Source organism: Trachemys scripta, chromosome 1, assembly GCF_013100865.1.
Source record: "Trachemys scripta elegans isolate TJP31775 chromosome 1, CAS_Tse_1.0, whole genome shotgun sequence".
Taxonomy (NCBI): domain Eukaryota; kingdom Metazoa; phylum Chordata; order Testudines; family Emydidae; genus Trachemys; species Trachemys scripta.
In genome coordinates this window covers 322426176-322444079 of record NC_048298.1, presented here as the reverse complement: position 1 = coordinate 322444079, position 17904 = coordinate 322426176, and the positions used below count along the sequence as shown (strand labels likewise).

General features: G+C 44.2%; 1 protein-coding gene across 2 annotated transcripts in view; it reads left to right on the top strand.

Moving 5' to 3' along the window:
- The first annotated feature begins 220 nt into the window (after positions 1 to 220).
- TYR (tyrosinase) overlaps positions 221 to 17904 on the top strand; it is a 74488-nt gene continuing 56804 nt past the window's right edge. The window contains exon 1 of one of the 2 annotated variants that reach the window (XM_034759635.1): positions 221 to 2214. In XM_034759635.1, the coding sequence (XP_034615526.1) occupies positions 1396 to 2214 (819 nt within the window). In that variant the 5' untranslated portion in view covers positions 221 to 1395. The remainder of the gene's footprint in view (positions 2215 to 17904) is intronic. The other variant, XM_034759626.1, reaches the window with a different exon arrangement.

The window sequence follows — 17904 nt, the reverse complement described above, 5'->3', positions numbered from 1 at the left end:
CGGCAACAGGATTAAGGCACCTCGTGCTCCTCAGCAGGATCATGTGATGACCTGCTGATTCCAGCAAAAGGCAACATTTCCCAGGCAAGCTCTCCCTCCCCTTGCCTGGCTGATGGTCCAGCCACAAGGAAACTCTCAGCAATCCTCAGTCAATGGTAATCCCATCCCCCTGCTTTTAAAAAAAATGTCCCTCAACAACAGAAACCCCAGTTTCACAAAAGACAAGACGGAGGGAAATTTCTAAATGTGCAATTCACCCAGCAACTTAGGGGCAGTGGAAGGCTCCCCCCATCCACACACAGTGGAATGACTGCAGTGCTGCTGCAAAGCAGGCAGAGAGGTGCACTCCCACACCCTGCGTGCAGCACAGCTAGGCTCTGCTTAGGCCAGCGGAGAAGAAGAAAGGGGTTGTGGATAGTCTGGAACACAGCCAACGTAACATCAGTTACAACATGTAGAGCCAGTGTCTGCAAACTCCCTCCCAGGGGAAATCATGGTCCCTTTTCCAGATCAGGGGATGGATGGCTGCAGCGCTGTTCCAGGTTGACTCTCTCCCCTGCAATTTTCTCCCTGTCATTTCCCTACTACAATGTTTTACTAATGGAGGAAGCCAGGAAGCATGTCCTGGGCTGGTGTTAACTGTCATAGCTGCACTGATATAGCTACTGGATGAGGACCTGCCCCTAAAAGTTTATAATGGAACCTTCTGTCAGAGAAGGGATGCTGTGAAGTTATTCTGCAGTGAACCAGGCTAGGAGGAAGAGAAGTGTTTTCAGTCTGAACATGTCACCAAAACCAAACCCTTAATTCTGCACTGGATCCTACTTTCACACTCTCTTTGACCTCATTTTAATAGGGTCATTTTATGAGTCTCAGACTGAGGGGGATAGATTAAAAATAAATTAATAAAGTTTATTTCAATCCAGAGATTTGCTATGCTTATTTAATTCAACAGACTTTGTCTATTTTTTTTTAAACCAAATCATTATTCTAATGCACATAAGCAAACAAGGAATTAAAACGGCTGTCACTATTTCTGTATCCAAGTTTTACTTGGTCTACAGTTGCCAGAGGAAAAGGGTCATGTGACAGGCAGAAGATAACTGCTTATAATAAGTCTGTGTATGTTGAACACTAAAGGGCCAGGGGAAAATAAGTCACTTGGATTTCACCCAGAACATGTGATAATCAGATTAACAAAGAATTGTGTGTACGTGTAGTAGATGGCGAAGGAGATTGAAGGGTGCACGGTTAAGAAAAAAAAAAAAAAAAAGTCAGGAGTGAAACTTTCCCACTGGAGGGGAAAAATTTCTTTCATATGCAGGACTGTGGCAGGGGTTAGATCTATTCATGCACTGAGCCACAGCACTGAAGGTTGCCTGCTGTTGTGTGAAGATGTGTCTCTTGGCCCTGGGTACCCTGCTGGGGATTCTACAGCCTTCATCCGGGCAGTTCCCCCGAGCCTGTGCATCTTCAGAGAGCCTGCTGAGGAAGGAATGTTGCCCACTGTGGGCTGGGGACGGGTCCCCTTGTGGAGAACTCTCTGGCAGGGGCTCCTGCCAGGAGATCCTTCTGTCCCGTGCCCCACTCGGGCCGCAGTTCCCCTTCACAGGGGTGGACGACAGAGAGGACTGGCCTGCTGTGTTTTATAACAGGACATGCCAATGCAACAGCAACTTTATGGGATTCAACTGCGGGGAGTGCAGGTTTGGCTTCTCAGGGCCCAACTGTGCCAATAGGAGGATGCTCATGAGAAGAAGCATCTTCCAGCTGAGTAGCAGAGAGAAGAATAAGTTCCTTGCCTACCTCAACTTGGCAAAGCACACCCCTAGCCAGGACTACGTCATTGCCAGTGGCACCTATGCTCAGATGAACAATGGCTCGACCCCCATGTTCAGGAACATCAACATTTACGACCTCTTCGTCTGGATGCATTACTACGTCTCTCATGACACCTTGCTAGGTGGGTCAAGCGTATGGAGGGATATTGATTTTGCCCATGAAGCCCCAGGTTTTCTACCTTGGCATCGGCTGTTCTTGCTGCTGTGGGAACATGAGATCCAGAAGATCACAGGAGATGAGAACTTCACCATCCCTTACTGGGACTGGCGAGATGCCGAAGGCTGCGATGTCTGCACCGATGAATTGATGGGAGGCAGACACCCCACTAACCCTCAGTTACTCAGCCCAGCATCCTTTTTCTCCTCATGGCAGGTAAGGACTGGCTGGCAGGGAGGGCGGACTGGAAGAGTGGCTTTATGCTAAGAGATCTGATACATTACATGCTAATCGACTTGTGGCAAGAAAAAAAAATCCTAAATCACCTTTTGGGTGCATCACTGCACCTAAAGCAAGGTGCATAACATGACATTGCACCAGTGCTGGATAGAGACATCCAGCTAAGAGAAAGTAGGGCATTTGTATGCAAGTCGCCAGCGCACAGCCTCTTCATGGCAGTGTTAGTGTCTGAGCAATGGAAACAAAGGCACGGAGTTGTCATCAATGTGCTTTGCAATCTGAAAGGCTTTCCACCCCCTGCCCCCTCACAACCTCTTTTTCCAGCCAAGATTTTTAAACTATCCAATTAAGCTTATCTAGTTTAAAGTGAAAAGTCTTTAGTGCACCCAAAAGGATTGGCTATGCTGTTAACAGCAGTCATTTCCAAATAAAGTCCAGTGATTTATTCAAAAGAAAAATAAAAGCTAATCTCCCTGTTAAAATGGGCTAAGAATTTAGCACTCAGTCTTTCTACATTTCAAACACAGTTCAGCTGAATCTATAAAGCAATAAAGCCTTCTTTATTTGTCTAGCTGAAGTGCATCCAATATACATTGTGGTGTCCTAGTGCAATGCACTTTTGGAGTTTAAAGTTTTAAAGGCTAGGTCCTTAGTTGGTGCAAACTGGTATTATTCTTTCGACTTACTTGGAGATGCACCAATTTACGCCAGCTGAGGATCTGGTCCTTTGTTTCCATGATTTAATGGACTGTCGGACAAATGCACCAATATGCTCCAGCAGCTCTGGGATGCTCTGGTGTCACAAAACAAAGACAAACTTGGCTAACGCCAGCCTGGTAAACTGGATTTGTGGCTGCTTTGCATCACCAGAGTAGCACAAAGTAGCAGAATATACCAATGAATCTGGCCCTGTATTTTGAACTGATGCATGGCTCCTTTCAGTTACAGCAGCGTAATCAGAGTATTGATTTACGTGGAATTCCTCTGGATTGACACCAGTTCAGAATTGTAAAAGTACCGAAATTGGTCCAATGTATAGAAAGAGGTCATTTGTCTCAGAGTGTGGTTTTCTCATTCCAACAAAAAGTGAAACTAGCGAAGTCCTGCAGAACTTTATGTATATAGTCCCATATGTGCATGTGGCACTTAAACACATGGGGTGAAATCCTGGCACCACTGAAGTCAGTGGGCGTTTTGTCATTAACTTCAGTGGAGCCAGGATCTCACCCAGAGAATACAGCAGACCCACGTCTGATTTCTCACTGGTCTAAACCAGGAATAACATGAAGTCAATGCAGTTGCACCAATGTGAAACTGATGTAAATGAAACTAGAATCAGACCTATCCTGTGGAGTGTGAAGTCTAATTAAGACATATATAGCACACTGGAGGACAGGTCAATAGTAACAGGGTGCAGGTATTATAACAGGATTAGCAAGTTTCTAGCTGTCTCCACATGTACGCAATACTGTTTCCTACAAAGCAGGAGGGGTCAGTAAGTGGTGCTTTGCTTACCCTTTGAAAGGTCTGACTGATATAGCTAGATATGTATAGCTTCCCTATCAATGTAGTATCTGAGCACATAAAAGCTTTGCTACAGTACATTTAAAAACCAGTGGTGTTCTATAATTTACCATTTCAGGTTGGCTGTCATTCAGATATCCTATAAATGAAGCAAAGCTTCTCTTACCAGACAAATCTCGTCAAAATAAAGTCTTTGTATGCCTTGAGCACAAAAGTGCTAGTGCAGGGAAGGTGAGAATGCAGCATGTTTTTAAAATGTTTAGTTTTGAGGTAAAACTTCCAAAAGCACCTCACAGTCCCATTGTCAACATTTCTTAAGTCACTTTTGAAGATGGGGTTTAGGCATGTAAGTCACTTGGTAATATTTTGTAAAGTGCCTATTTGTTAAAACTTTCAAACTAGTTCCAACTATTACTTCGCATTCAATGGCTCTGATTCCCCTCTAACATCCATGTGTAACTTACTGACGTCAGTGGATTTACTCCTGAACTACAATGGCAAGATAGTAGAATCATGGTTTGACTTGGGGAGCATGTGGTCAAGGTACAAGTTAGACTGATGTTCCTTTAGTACAGTGGTTCTCCAACTATGGGGCAGGCCTCCCAAGGGAGGCACGGGAATCTGTCGAGGGAGGTGTGACCTGTGTGCCTTTTTTTTTTTTTTTTTTTTTTAAGAGCTCTGGCTGTCAGCCCTGGGGCGGCTGGGGCTCGTGCGGAAGGGCCATGCACAGCCGGGAGGAGATGGGAGGGGAGGGGATGGGATAAAGGGAGCAGCCGGAGCCCCGCCACCCCAGGTTCTCCTTCCTCGCCCCCCTCAAACCCTCACCAAAAGGCAGCCCTGGCTTGGTCTCTCCTTTCCCCGCCCCCAAGTCCCTCACCGGGAGGTGGCAGCAGCAGGGCAGAAGTAAGGGTGGCAATGGGGCGCTAAGTCTGCTGTGAAAAGTGATATTGACAAATATCACTTTTCACATTGCCACCCTTAGTTCTGCACTGCTGCTGGTGTGGCGCTGGCTTCAGAGCTGGGTGCCTGGCCAGCAGCTGCTGCTCTCTGCTCTGCCTTCAGAGCTGGGTGATGGTATATGCACTTGTGGGAGGACATAAGTGACTATAGACAGAAAGAAGGGGGGGCATGGTCAAATACATTTGAGACCACTGCTTTAGGAGCTCTGAGGCCAAATGTTTCTCTGGCTTAAAATTAGAGATGGGTAGAAAATGGTATTCCAGACCCCCACCATTTTTTCCAGTCTGCATTTGGATGAAACCAAGATCTTTAAAGGTTTTTACCCCCCCAAAAAGAAAGAAAAGAAATAGGATACTGACTCCATAGCTCATTGGTTAGGCACTCATCCAGGATGTGAAAGGTCCAAGTTCAAGTCCCTGCTTTTGATCAGATTGAATAGGGGACTCGAAGCTAGGTCTTCTTCATGCCAGGTGAGCACCTTAACCACTGGGCCATTCTCAGGTGAGTCATTTGCTCCCTCCCTCCTGGACCTGAACAATTTTTCCCCAACAAAAGTTGTATCACAACAGATACATTCTCATGGAAAGTTTTGGTTTCATGAAATTGCCATTTTCTGACATAAAAAGATTTGTCAGAAAATTCCCAACCAGCTCTACTTACAATGGAGCAACTCTGAAGTCAATGGAGTGCCTTAGTTTGACACTAGAATCAGAATCTCATTCCATAAAACTAAAAGGAAACAAACAGTCTTCGCTTCAGCCGGAAGGCAGCCATAGATCTAGTGCAGTCTATGCTGATTGCCAAAGCACTGCCACTCAAATAACAAAGGACAAACTAATAAGGGGATGGAGAGTTGAGAGATGTGTAGGAATTCAGGCTTTCAATAGGGTAATCTAAATGATAGAGAGGAGAAGAGAAACCGCTAAAAATGACTTTAAAATAAAGAAGTATCACAGTGTCCTTTTAAAATCCACAATGCCCTTTCAAAATGTAATACAATAATGACTGTGGATTCTGCAGCATTAGGAAAATTAAGACACGGTGGCACACTCACGGGGTTGTTATGGATTTGTTTTAAAAAAAAAATGTAAAGTGCCTATTTGTAGCACAGCATCTCTTTCTAAAGAAAGGAGCAAAATACTTTATTCCATTGCAAAGTTGCTATGGCAACATGGATACCCATGCCTGCATGCTGAAATTCTAGCTCCCCCCAATCACTTTTATTCTTCAGCATGCTACTGCTACCACTTAGTTGAGTGAATTATCTGTGCACATTTTTGTTCTCATGTTTATCATCTAAGAAAGACTTCTGACTCCTGCTTCTGTTAGGAACAGCTAATATGGTTGTTTTTGAGCTCTAGAGTTTACCTTATCCTTGCAGGAGTTTGTAAGTAATGGTTGAACTATTGCCTTTAGATTTCTTTGTCTTAAATAAAACCCATATGCACTCATTAATGCTGTACTGAGCTACACAATCGCATGCAAATCCAGGGCAAGGGAGAAAGAAATCAGAATCTTTGCACGGAAGTTGGAGAGGTGATTTTGGGGGGTTTTAGTTCTTCAAGATAATATATTGGCTAATAGAAATAAGCACTGTGCCTTGTTTGAATGTTTCTGGTCCACATTCTGCTCTCTGGTGCACTGGGGTAAATTTAGAGTCACTCTATTAAAGTCTATGGAGTTACCAAGGATTCGCTCTGGTGAAAGTAAAAGCAGAATTTGACTCCATTTATTGAGATTGAGCGTTAGATTCGATTGGGTTTGGGTGCCAGGTACATTGCAGACAAAATAAGGCAATACAGTATAAATTCTAGCCGGAGTCACTAGTATTGGCTGCTTTGTCCCATTCCTGTAATGAAAAGCAGCTAGATTGGATTGGGCCTGGTGTACTCTGACACCTTGAAAAATAGATTGACCTAGAGGAAGTAATTGACCAGACTAAATTAAGTTCTGCTTTCAGTCACAGCAATGTAAGGTCTTCACTCTGGGCTCGATTCTCCACTACCCTAGTACTCCATGCAGACATTTACACCTGTGCTAATGTGTATAAAATGCTGCGGAATCAGTACAGTAGTATTTTTCCACCCTGGATGTGCCCGGGGACAGCAATGGTGAGCAACCCCTGTATGGGGTGTGCAAATTGGATAGTCGGGCACATTAACTAAGGACTGGGCACAGTCTATTCATCGCAGAGATGGATTGATGGCTGCATAATTAAGGGGGCCACCAGGGCATCATTCCAAAACACTATTTTTACCCACATCCAAACTTGTAAATAAAAAAAAAAAACCCTCCAATCACCAAATGAAAAAAGAGCCAATCTTCCTTTGCTCCAGTATTTATTGTGCCTTTTTTTGTATGTGTTCTTAGACTAAAGCAGATTTTTTTAAAAAATTTGGAATAAAATCGCAAGCATTATTTTAAAGATATTTGCTTAGAAAAAAAAAAACCCCTCACATCTCATCTCACATATTTGTACAGGGCTGTCTGCTTATTTGGCTATTGTGACCAAACCAGGACAGGAAGGATGCTCCAGAATATAGGGCACTAGCCAAGGGATATATCTACACCGCATTTTGGAGCAAGTGAAAGCAAGCTTCCCAGGCCGGTTTGACAGACTTGGGCAAGCAGGGCTCACAGTGGTGCTCTAAAAATGCCTGTCTAGACAGCACTTTGAAGTTGCGGCTCAGGCTCTGAAGCCAACCCCACTTTCTAGCCACAGGTACCCATATCTCAGAAACTGCCTATGCCTCTGACTGTAGCTCACAACACAATAAGTTTAATACAATATCTGCTGCACAGGTTCATTTTCAAAAGAAAAAAATAAAACCCTGACAGCTGTTTGTGAGCAAGTAGCTGTCAATCAGGTGGTCATGAAGATTAGTCTCCTTGCTGTCTACTTACAGAGATTTTAAATCTGAAACATGCTGTGTTAGAGAGAGATTAGAATCTACATGCCAAGCAGAAATGAATCTACATGCTGTGTTCCATGGAGATTAGGCTCTATATGCCACAAAGAAATGAATAGAAAGAAAGCCCCCAAACAAGAAGCGTGGGCCAGATTCTCCCATCAGTTATATTGCTGTAAACCCAAAGTAATCCCACTGATTTCATTCACTGGATTTATTTTGGGTTCACATCTGGGAGGAGAGTTTGGCCTATAGTTGCTAGTTTGTTCCCCGCATATGTAGCAACAGCTGTAAAGAATGGCCTAGTAAAAAAAAAAATAACCTCAATGACAGAAATGATCAGAAGTTTAGAAATTCCCAGGTCAGGTTTTTCATCAATGCTAAGCACACTAATAATTCAGTGAAAAGAGATCTGACCTGTAGGAGACTGAGTCAGTGTGAATTTGGGGTGCAGGGTATGACGTTGTGCTGCTTTTCTGGCATGGCCTGGCGCCAGAAAAGCAGCACAACGTCATACCCTGGAAAACCAGAAGGGAAATACCAGCAAGAGGGAACGAATCTTTCGGCAGTGATTTGCAATAATATCCATTCCATGCTAGCAAACCCCAGCTCTGTTGGGAGGTAAGATGTCCTTAGGCATTGGGCTGCCCCTCTGCATAGGGAGGAATTTCAACCAGAGTTCACTGAACATGGAGAACATACCTTATAGAGGTTGGGTTTGCTTCAGTCTTGTCACTTTCAGTAGTACCTTTAATTTATGCATATGCAGTAGGGGTCAGAAATTCATAGACTAAAGATAATTTGTCACCTTATGCCCTTGTAGAGTTGTCTCTTACAATCTCTGAGATTTTACTTCTAAATTTTTCTTTTATTCAGTCCATTTGCTAATCTAGATTTCAGCCCCACAAATGTTAGAAAGAGCTCTTCAAGTGCTCTTATTTGGGTATAAATATGCATAATCTCTATCAGAGTTCCTTGCAAGGTTTTAAAGACAGGACATTATCATAGGATCTCCAAAGTTCAGCTTGTTCTGTTTCACAATAGCTCAGGATTCTTCTTGCATCTCCTTACGTTTGGTGAGCGAGTTGCATTTGGATGCCACCTAATGAAGACCTGATTGTGCCAGGCCCTAATGCAGCCATGTAGTCATACCCCTGGGCAGCCTCCATGCATCTTTATTTCAGGCGTAAGATGATAGTTGGGGCTGCATGCCCAGTCCCACTCCCAAGAAAGCAGGTGGGGAGGGGCTCTCTCCACTCAATATGTTGGCCAGTGGAGCTGAAGGGAAGTGCAGTAATATATACCTAGCAAAGAGGTGGTGTGAATTATTATCCCCTGGGAGCCAGGCAGAAGTAGTGAAAGATTTGTGAGGCTGAGTTACACACCACCCCTAATGAAGGCAATGAACACAGGCTCAATCTAGCCGTTAGTTTAATCTCCCTTTAATGTGTAGATCGGTATATATTTGAACAACTTCCCATGTAGTTGAGAAAATATTTATCACAATTAACATAAAATCTTTGGCTTGATGTTTGTAAGCAGTGCATGTCACTGTTCTCATTGGCTTAATCTTAAAGAAGTATCACAAATAATGCCAGCATTAAAAAATGAAATATTTGCAGTTAAGAAAATAAGCAATTTACAAAAGTTTAAAACAAGGCTGAAGAAAGGCTAAGGCTCCAAGTCCTACAATTGGTTCCACATGGGTGTAGGGATCTGTCTGCACAGAGACAACTGCAGAATCAGGGCCTAAGGGTTACGGTAAAAAACCAACAGCTTTAAAGAAAGGTGTGAGAGTCACAGTAAATGCTACCAAACTTTTACAAATATTTCCTAACCTTAATATTCCATTTGAAAGTGTGGAGAATCAGACCCTTTTTCTTGGGGCCAGCTCCTCAGCTGGTGCAAATTAGCAAAGTTCACTGAGTTGTGCTAAGAGATGACATGAAGAGCTCTACAATAGAACCCATTTCCAGAGCACAACAAGAAGTTTTATTAAACCCAGGAACTATGCTGCATATTCTTGAGTGCCATCTACTGGCGCTCTATCTATTAACTGTTTATATAAATGCAGCTATTGTGCATGTTCATACCAACTTCAATGGAGCTGCACTGATTTATGCCTGCTGAGGATCGGGCCCTTGCAATGTTTGCAGGAGTGAGCATTGTCCAATGTGAATTATGAATTTGTTCCAAAAGAGAAAAACGTCAGTAGTGCAATTTTTAAAAGGGAGGCCTGATCTTGAATTAGGAGAAAAGGGGGTGACAAAGGCCCATTTTTCATAGATTTTAAGGCCAGAAAGGCTACTATGATCATCTAGTCTGACTTCCTACATAACACAGGCCACAGAACCTAACCAACAATTTCTGCATTAGGTTCGTAACTTTTGTTTGAACTAGTAAATACCATTGCTAGAAAGACACCCAGTCTAATTTTAAGGCCAGATTGTCTGATTTGTGGCTCAAAACAGATAGAAAGTCAGTCATTTTCACTCTCTTTTCTTAAATCAACATTTCTTGACCCAGAGCTATGTGATTTCTTTTAAGCATCCCACCTCTGCTGGAATGCATATAAGAAGCCAGCCAAGTAATGATGGCTAGGTTGAGAGGCAGATGGAAATATTTGGGACCTTATCTATTTATAGAATGAATAATGATAAAAATCCCAGTGCATATGAGTGTCCTAAATTTATTTATGATTTGACTGTCTCTCTCTCTCACCCTCCTAGGTTGTGATTCTAAAAGCTGCTCTGTGCAGGCAGACTCCTGCAGAGCCCCATGGACTCCAGTGCGGTTCCATCCAGGTGTTGGGATGAAACCCATTGCAGGGCAACACATACCTATCTCCAACAGCAGCCCTAGGAGTTTTAACACACAAGGCCCAACTTGAAGTTAATGAAGGGACATCAGAGATGAATTTGTTTGATAAATTTCAAAAATAAGACCAGGGGAAAGGATGGTCTTGTGTGTGTAAGGACCTGACTGGGAATTGAGGAATCTGAGTTGGATTCCCAGATCAGCCACAGACTTGCCATGGAATTTTGGGCAGGTCACATCATCTCTCTGCAGCTCAGTAAAATGGGAATACAACAATTCCTTTTCTCCCATCTTTTGCTGTCTTGTCTATTTAGATAGGAAGCTCTTTGGAGCAAGGACTGTCTCTTACTAGATGTTTCTATACGGCCTTAAACAATGGGGCGCTGATTTTGGTTGGGGCCTCCAGGCATTACTATAATACTAACAATAATCTGTAAAAACCTGTTCACTTTATCTTTAGGGCTCCTCCAGATCTGTCTGTCTCTTTCTGAGAAGTGGTGCCTGAACTTGGATCATCCTTGATTTTGCTTCCCCCAGAACATGCAGTCCTGAGCTTCAACACTGAAGGCCTGATATTTGTTTCATCGCCATTCTTTTTCACACATTTTATTACATTATATTTACTCCTGATTTTTACACAGAGAGCAGAAGCTGGATCCATGAATCTATGGGCTAGATACTCAGCTGATGTAAACCAGTGGAGTAACCTGTATGTGCTGGCCTTGTTTAGTTGCAAAGTCAAGAAGTCAAAAGTTAGGATTCGCCTATTTTACTGTTGCCTACATAACCTTCATTCTGACCCCTTGTGCATCCATCTTGTGCACTGAATAAGGCGGGGGTCCCATCGTGTGGAAAAAAATAACATGTGATCATCTAATTAAAAATGATCTCTCCCCTTGTGGCATGTGCATTAGGATCATTAAGGTTGAACAGTCAATGGTAAATCTGGAATTTTCTAACTTTAAAATTCTTGACTTTGCAACCTAAATAATAATCTTTTAACTTAGAGGGTTTTTAAAAAATTAATAAAATAGAATGTGCCCTGTTCAATCCCTTCTGTAAGAGCTAAGTATTATTATTTGCATATATTTTATATTTTGCAGCAGTTTGTCATGAAAAAGTGTTCTCTTAACGTTCCTCCCTATAATTTACTGACCCTACTTGAACAACGAGGACTCTGGTGGCACCTTAAAGACTAACAGATTTTTTTGGGCATAAGCTGGATCTGAAGAAGTTGGTTTTTTACCCACAAAAGCTTATGCCCAAATAAATCTGTTAGTCTTAAAGGTGCCACTGGACTCCTCGTTGTTTTTGAGGATACACACTAACACAGCTACCCCTCTGATTTTAGTATGACTTGGTCATACTAGATATTAATATTGGCATATACAAGCTGTGCCCACTAGTGACATTATCTTTAACAACATTGGTAAAACCGCATCACATAGTACATAGGACTAAAAACACAAATAAAATGAATTTGCCTAACTGAAAAGAGCAAGGATTCCCTTTCTCTGCTACTCTGAAGTTCAAAAGTCACATCTTACCTTCTGCAAAGCAAACGACTTTCTCTTTGGCTTCTGACTTTTTATTTTAATAGTCTCCGGCTTGTCTCCCAGTTTTTAGAACTGCTTGTGCTGGGAATTCTCTAGAGCCTCTCTCAGGGGTGGCCAACCTGTGGCTCTGGAGCCACTTGAGGCTCTTCAGAAGTTAATATGCGGCTCCTTGTTTAGGCACCGACTGCGGGGCTGGAGCTACAGGCACCAACTTTCCAATGTGCCAGGGGGTGCTCACTGCTCAACCCCTGGCTCTGCCACAGGCCCTGCCCCCAACTCCACCCCTTCCCGTCCCCTCCCCTGAGTCTACCTTTGCTCCTTCCCCTTCCCCCCCAGAGCCTCCTGCATGCCACGAAACAGCTGATCTGGAAGTCCGAGGAGGGAGGGGAAGGCGCTGATCAGCGGGGCTGCCAGTGGGCAGGAGGCGCTTGGAGTGGGGGGGGAAGGAGGGAGCTGATGGGGGGCTGCTGACATACTACCGTGGCTCTTTGGCAATGTACATTGGTAAATTCTGTCTCCTTCTCAGGCTCACGTTGGCCACCCCTGGCCTATCTGTACTGGCAAACATTGTACCTTTCACTATATGCCTATCCAAGCTGCTCATTCTACATTTAAACTCTGACCTTCTGGAGCACTATCATGATCATAGTTAGCCATTCCCTTCCCACCCTATTTTGCACTTCTATGGGCAAGGCGTGGATTCTTTGGGGGAGGTTTGGGCCCCATCACCAGTCAAATTTAAGTATATTATTTGTTGTTAAAGGTAATAATGTATCGCATTGCATGTGTAGAAAAGGTACAGCTTGCTGCAGAAAAGGTAAGATATGACAGACAAACATGAGGGTCATATTTTGCTCTCAGTTACACTCATATGATTGTAATGAGGACAACAGAATTGCATAAGTGTAGCTATAGAGAGAGAGTCACAAAGTCTATGTCCCAATCTACTTACATTCTAAAGACATAAGAGGGGGCTTTACGGGAAAAATAAGATTAATTATTTATTAAAAATAAATCAAATGCAATTTGCATTTTGGGGAGTACTGATACATCAGGTCTTGACACTGCCTTTAAGGATGAACAATCCTAGTTTCTTCCACTTCATGCTTACAGGATGCCTCTTGCTCTTCTTGTTGCTCAGTATTTTATTTCATTAAATACAAATATATAATAAGCATGAAGGAATTCTTTGGGAATTTCCCCCTGGCCTGTTTTCTGTTGCACATCCGCTTTCCACACGTGCCATAACCAAGCACACAGACAAGACAGACAATTGGTAGCAGAGTTTTGTGTTTTGGTGGGGATAGAGAGGTTTTTCTGGTTTGTTTGTTTGTTTTATAGGGGGTAGAATCGTTAAACACAGATATAGCTGTTGGCCCAGATCCTCAGGTACAGCTGAGGAGCACACTATTCCACTTTTTAAGCCACAATTCCACTTTTTCATTTTCATAGATTTCATAGAGTTTAAGGCCAGAAGGGACCATTAGATCATCTAAACTGATCTCCTGCCTACCAAAGGCCATTAAATTCTCCCCAGTCCTGGGCAGGCTAAGTATCAGGTAGGTTCCTGGCATAGGTTAGAGTAGTCTCAGGTTTGTCCTAACTTGTGTTAGTTGTGTGAGGCTTCACAAGACCAATATGGAAGCCAAGATCCAGGGAATCCTGGACACATCTTTTTCCCCCAGGTCACTTCTATTATGCAAACGGTTGAGATGGGGAAGAGCTGCTATGCATAGGAGATGCTATGACTGCACTACTACCATACTCAAGGAGCTGACTGAGGAGATATCTGAGCCAATAGCGATTATCTTTGAAAAGTCACGGAAGACAGGAGAGATTCCATAGGACTGGAAAAGAGCAAACATAGTTCCAATCTATAAAAGGGGGAATAAGGACAACCCGGGGAATTACATACCAGTCAGCTTAACTTCAGTACCTGGAAAGATAATGGAACAAATAATTAAATAATCAATTTGTGAACACGTAGAAGATAATAGGGTGATAAATAACAGTCAGCATGGATGTGTCAGGAACAAATCATGTCAGACCAACCTGATACCCTGTCAAACAAAGCTAACAAGTGTTGTGGATAAGGGGGAAGTGAAAGATGTGGTATATCTTGAATTTAGTAAGGCTTTTGATATTGTCTTGCATAACCTTCTCATAAACAAGCTAGGGAAATACAACCTAGATGGAGCTCCTCTATGGTGGGTGCATAACTGGTTGGAAATCTGTTCCCAGAGAGTAGTTATCAGTGGTTCACAGTCACTCTGAAAGGGCATAACGAGTGGGAGGGGTTGCAAGTGCTTTGGAGGATAGGATTAAAATTCAAGATGATCTGGACAAACTGGAGAAATGGTCTGAAGTAAATAGGATGAAATTAAATGAGGAGAAATGCAAAGTACTCCACTTAGGAAGGAACACTCAGTTGTACACATACAAAATGGGAAATGACTACCTAGGAAGGAGTACTGTGGAGGGAGATCTGGGGGTCATAGTGGATCACAAACTAAATATGAGTCAACAGTGTAACGCTGTAGAATAAAAAGCAAACTGCATTCTGGGATGTATTAGCAGGAGCATTGTAAGCAAGACACAAGAAGTAATTCTTCCACTCTACTCTGCACTGATTAGACCTCAGCTGGTGTATTGTGTCCAGTTCTGGGCACCACATTTCAGGAAAGGTGTGGACAAATTAGAAAGTCCAGAGAAGAGCAAAAAAAATGATTAAAAGTCTAGAAAACAGGACCAATACGGGAAGACTGAAAAAATTGGGTTTATTTAGTCTGGAGAAGAGACGACTGAGAGGGGACATGATAACAGTTTTCAAGTACATAAAAGGTTGCTACAATGAGGAGGGAGAAGAATTACTCTTCTTAACCTCTGAGGAAAGGACAAGAAGCAATGGGCTTAAATTGCAGCAAGGGGCGGTTAGATTGGACATTAGGAAAAACTTCCTAACTTTCAGGGTGGCTAAGCACTGGAATAAATTGCCTAGTGAGGTTGTGGAATCTCCATCATTGGAGATTTTTAAGAGCAGGTTAGACAAACCTATCAGGAATGGTCTAGATAATACTTAATTCTGCCTTGAGTGCAGGGGACTGGACTAGATGACCTCTCAAGGTCCCTTCAAGACCCATGATTCTACATCACCTGAACATCACTCTGTTCTTGGGGGATGATTGGTGGACAACTTTAAAGCACTTGTGCATTGGTGATATTGGCACAAAGCAGCTGCACTGTAGATGGCATTACCCAGAGCTGAAATGTAATCTTAAGAAAATCATGCTGTAGTATGACATTATTTAGTATAGTTCCATCAAAGATCATTATATGGCCCCCATTGCCACAGTATGAGTGTATCTCAATCTTCAAAGTATTTATCGTCACAATATCCCTATGAGGTAGGGAAGTGGAGTTATCCTTATTTACCAGATGTGGAAATAAAGCACACAGACACTAAGCAACTTGCCCACATTCACACAGGAAGGCTGTGTCAGAGCATAAGACAGAGACAATTTAAGAAGACAAACCAGTATACCCTTTTCCTTATTTGCACTAAGGCCTAGCTGTGCTTACTCAATGGGACAACTTGCGGTTAAGGTACTACTCAGTGTACTGAGTAACAGAATCAGGTTTTGGAACAAATTGATACATTAAACAGTAATAAGTCACCAGGACCAGATGGGATTCACCCAAGAGTTCTGAAGGAACTCAAATATGAAATTGCAGAACTACTAACTGTGGAATGTAATGTAACGCCAATTTTTTAAAAAGGCTCCAGAGGTGATCCCAGCAGTTACAGGCTGATAAACCTAACTTCAGTACCGGGCAAATTGGTTGAAACTATAGGAAAGAACAGAATTATCTAGCACATAGATTAACATGATTTTGGGGGAAAGAATCAACCTGGCTTTTGTAAAGGGAAATCATGCCTTACCAATCTACTAGAATTCTTTGAGGGGGTCAACAAACATGTGGACAAGGGGGATCCAGTAGATATAGTATACTTAGGACTTTCAGAAAGCCTTTGACAAGGTCCGTAACCAAAGGCTCCTAAGTAAAGTAAGTGGTCATGGGATAAGAAGGAAGAACCTCACATGGATCAGTAACTGGTTAAAAGATAGGAAACAAAGGATAGGAATAAATTATCAGTTTTCAGAATTGAGAGAGCTAAATAGGGATGTCCCCCAGAGGTCTCTACTGGGAGCAGTGCTGTTCATAAATGATCTGGAAAAAAGGGCAAACAATCTGCAGATGATACAAAACTACTCAAGATAGTTAAATCCAAGGCAGACTGCGAAGAGTTACAAAGAGATCTTGCAAAACTGGGTGACTAGGCAACAAAACGACAGATGAAATTCAACGTTGATAAATGTGAAGTAATGCACATTGGAAAACATAATCCCAACTATACATACAAAATGATAGGGTCTAAATTAGCTGTTACGTCTCAAGAAAGAGATCTTGGAGTCATGAATAGTTCTCTGAAAACATCTGCTCAATGTACAGTGGCAGTCAAAAAAGCTAACAGTGTAGGGAATCATTAGGAAAGGGATAGATAAAACATAAAATATTATAATGCCTCTATATAAATCCATGATACACTCACATCTTGAATACTGCATGCAGAGCTGGTCTCCCCATCTCAAAAAAGATACAATATATACTCGTTCATAAACTGAATTTTTTTAGTAAAAAAGGGAAGCACCAGAGATGGGGGGTCAGCTTATGAATGGGTATAGAGAGGGAGAGGTGGAAGACAGCACCTCTCCCAACAGAGGGAGCAAGGAGAGGTAGCACAACCAGCAGAGACAGAAGGAAAGAGGCGGGGCCAGAGTGTCTCTGCTTCTGGCCACGCTGCTCTCCCCCCAGCCTCTGAAGCAGCTGCAGCTCTGGGTTGAAACTATAGTAAAGAACAGAATTATCAGCCGTGCCACTAGGGTGACCAGATCAGCAGTCCAAAATATCGGGATGGGGGGGGAGGGAAAAAAAGAGCGGGGAGGCCGAGGGAAAAAAAAGGGGGGGTGGAGCAAAAAAAAAAGGGGGGGGTAAAAGGGGCCGGGGGCATTAGCAGGCCCCAGCCCGGCGCGCTGCCCTCCCCATGGAGCCTCCCGCCCCCCGGCCCACCACGGGCATATGCGGCACGCTGTGGATCTGGGTGGGGGCAGCGCGGAGCGGGCAGGAGCCGGGTGGACGGCAGGGGCCGAATCCCTGCTGCTGCCAGGGAGTCCCGCGCCTCTCCCGCCCGCTCGTGGCTGCGGCTCCTTCCCGGCAGGACGCGCCTCGCGCCTCCCACCGCCCCGGCCACATGCGGCACGCGTCCCCAGCGCCTACTTTCCCATGCGTGCCGCATGTGGCCGGGGCAGGCTGGAGGGCGCGTGCCGCCGGGAAGGAGCCACAGTCGCAAGTGGGCGGGAGAGGCGCAGGGCTCCCTGGCAGCAGCAGGGATTCGGCCCACGCTGCCCAACCGGCCCCTGCCCGCTCCACACTGCCCCTGCCCAGACCCACCACACTACCCCGCGGGCTGCAGGGCTGGAGCAGCCTCCAGGATGCCCTCCCGGCCCCGGGTGCAGCGGCCCAGGCAGGAGCCCTCTGTCGCGGCGGGGGGCTCAAAGCTGACTCACCAGCTCCAGGATCCAGGCACCGCCGCCACCGCCTCCCTCCCAGGCTTGCGCCGCCATGCTGCAAGCCTGGGAGGGAGGAGGAATGCTGCGTGATTGGGGAAGAGGTGGGGCCAGGGCGGGGATTTGGGGAGGGAGCCAATGGGGGAAGGGGGACGGAGCATCGGTCGGGATGCAGGACAAAGAAGCAAAAATCGTGACAGTCCCGATAAAATCGGGACGTCTGGTCACCCTACGTGCCACTCGGCCCCACCCCCCAGAGCAGGCTGCAGCCGC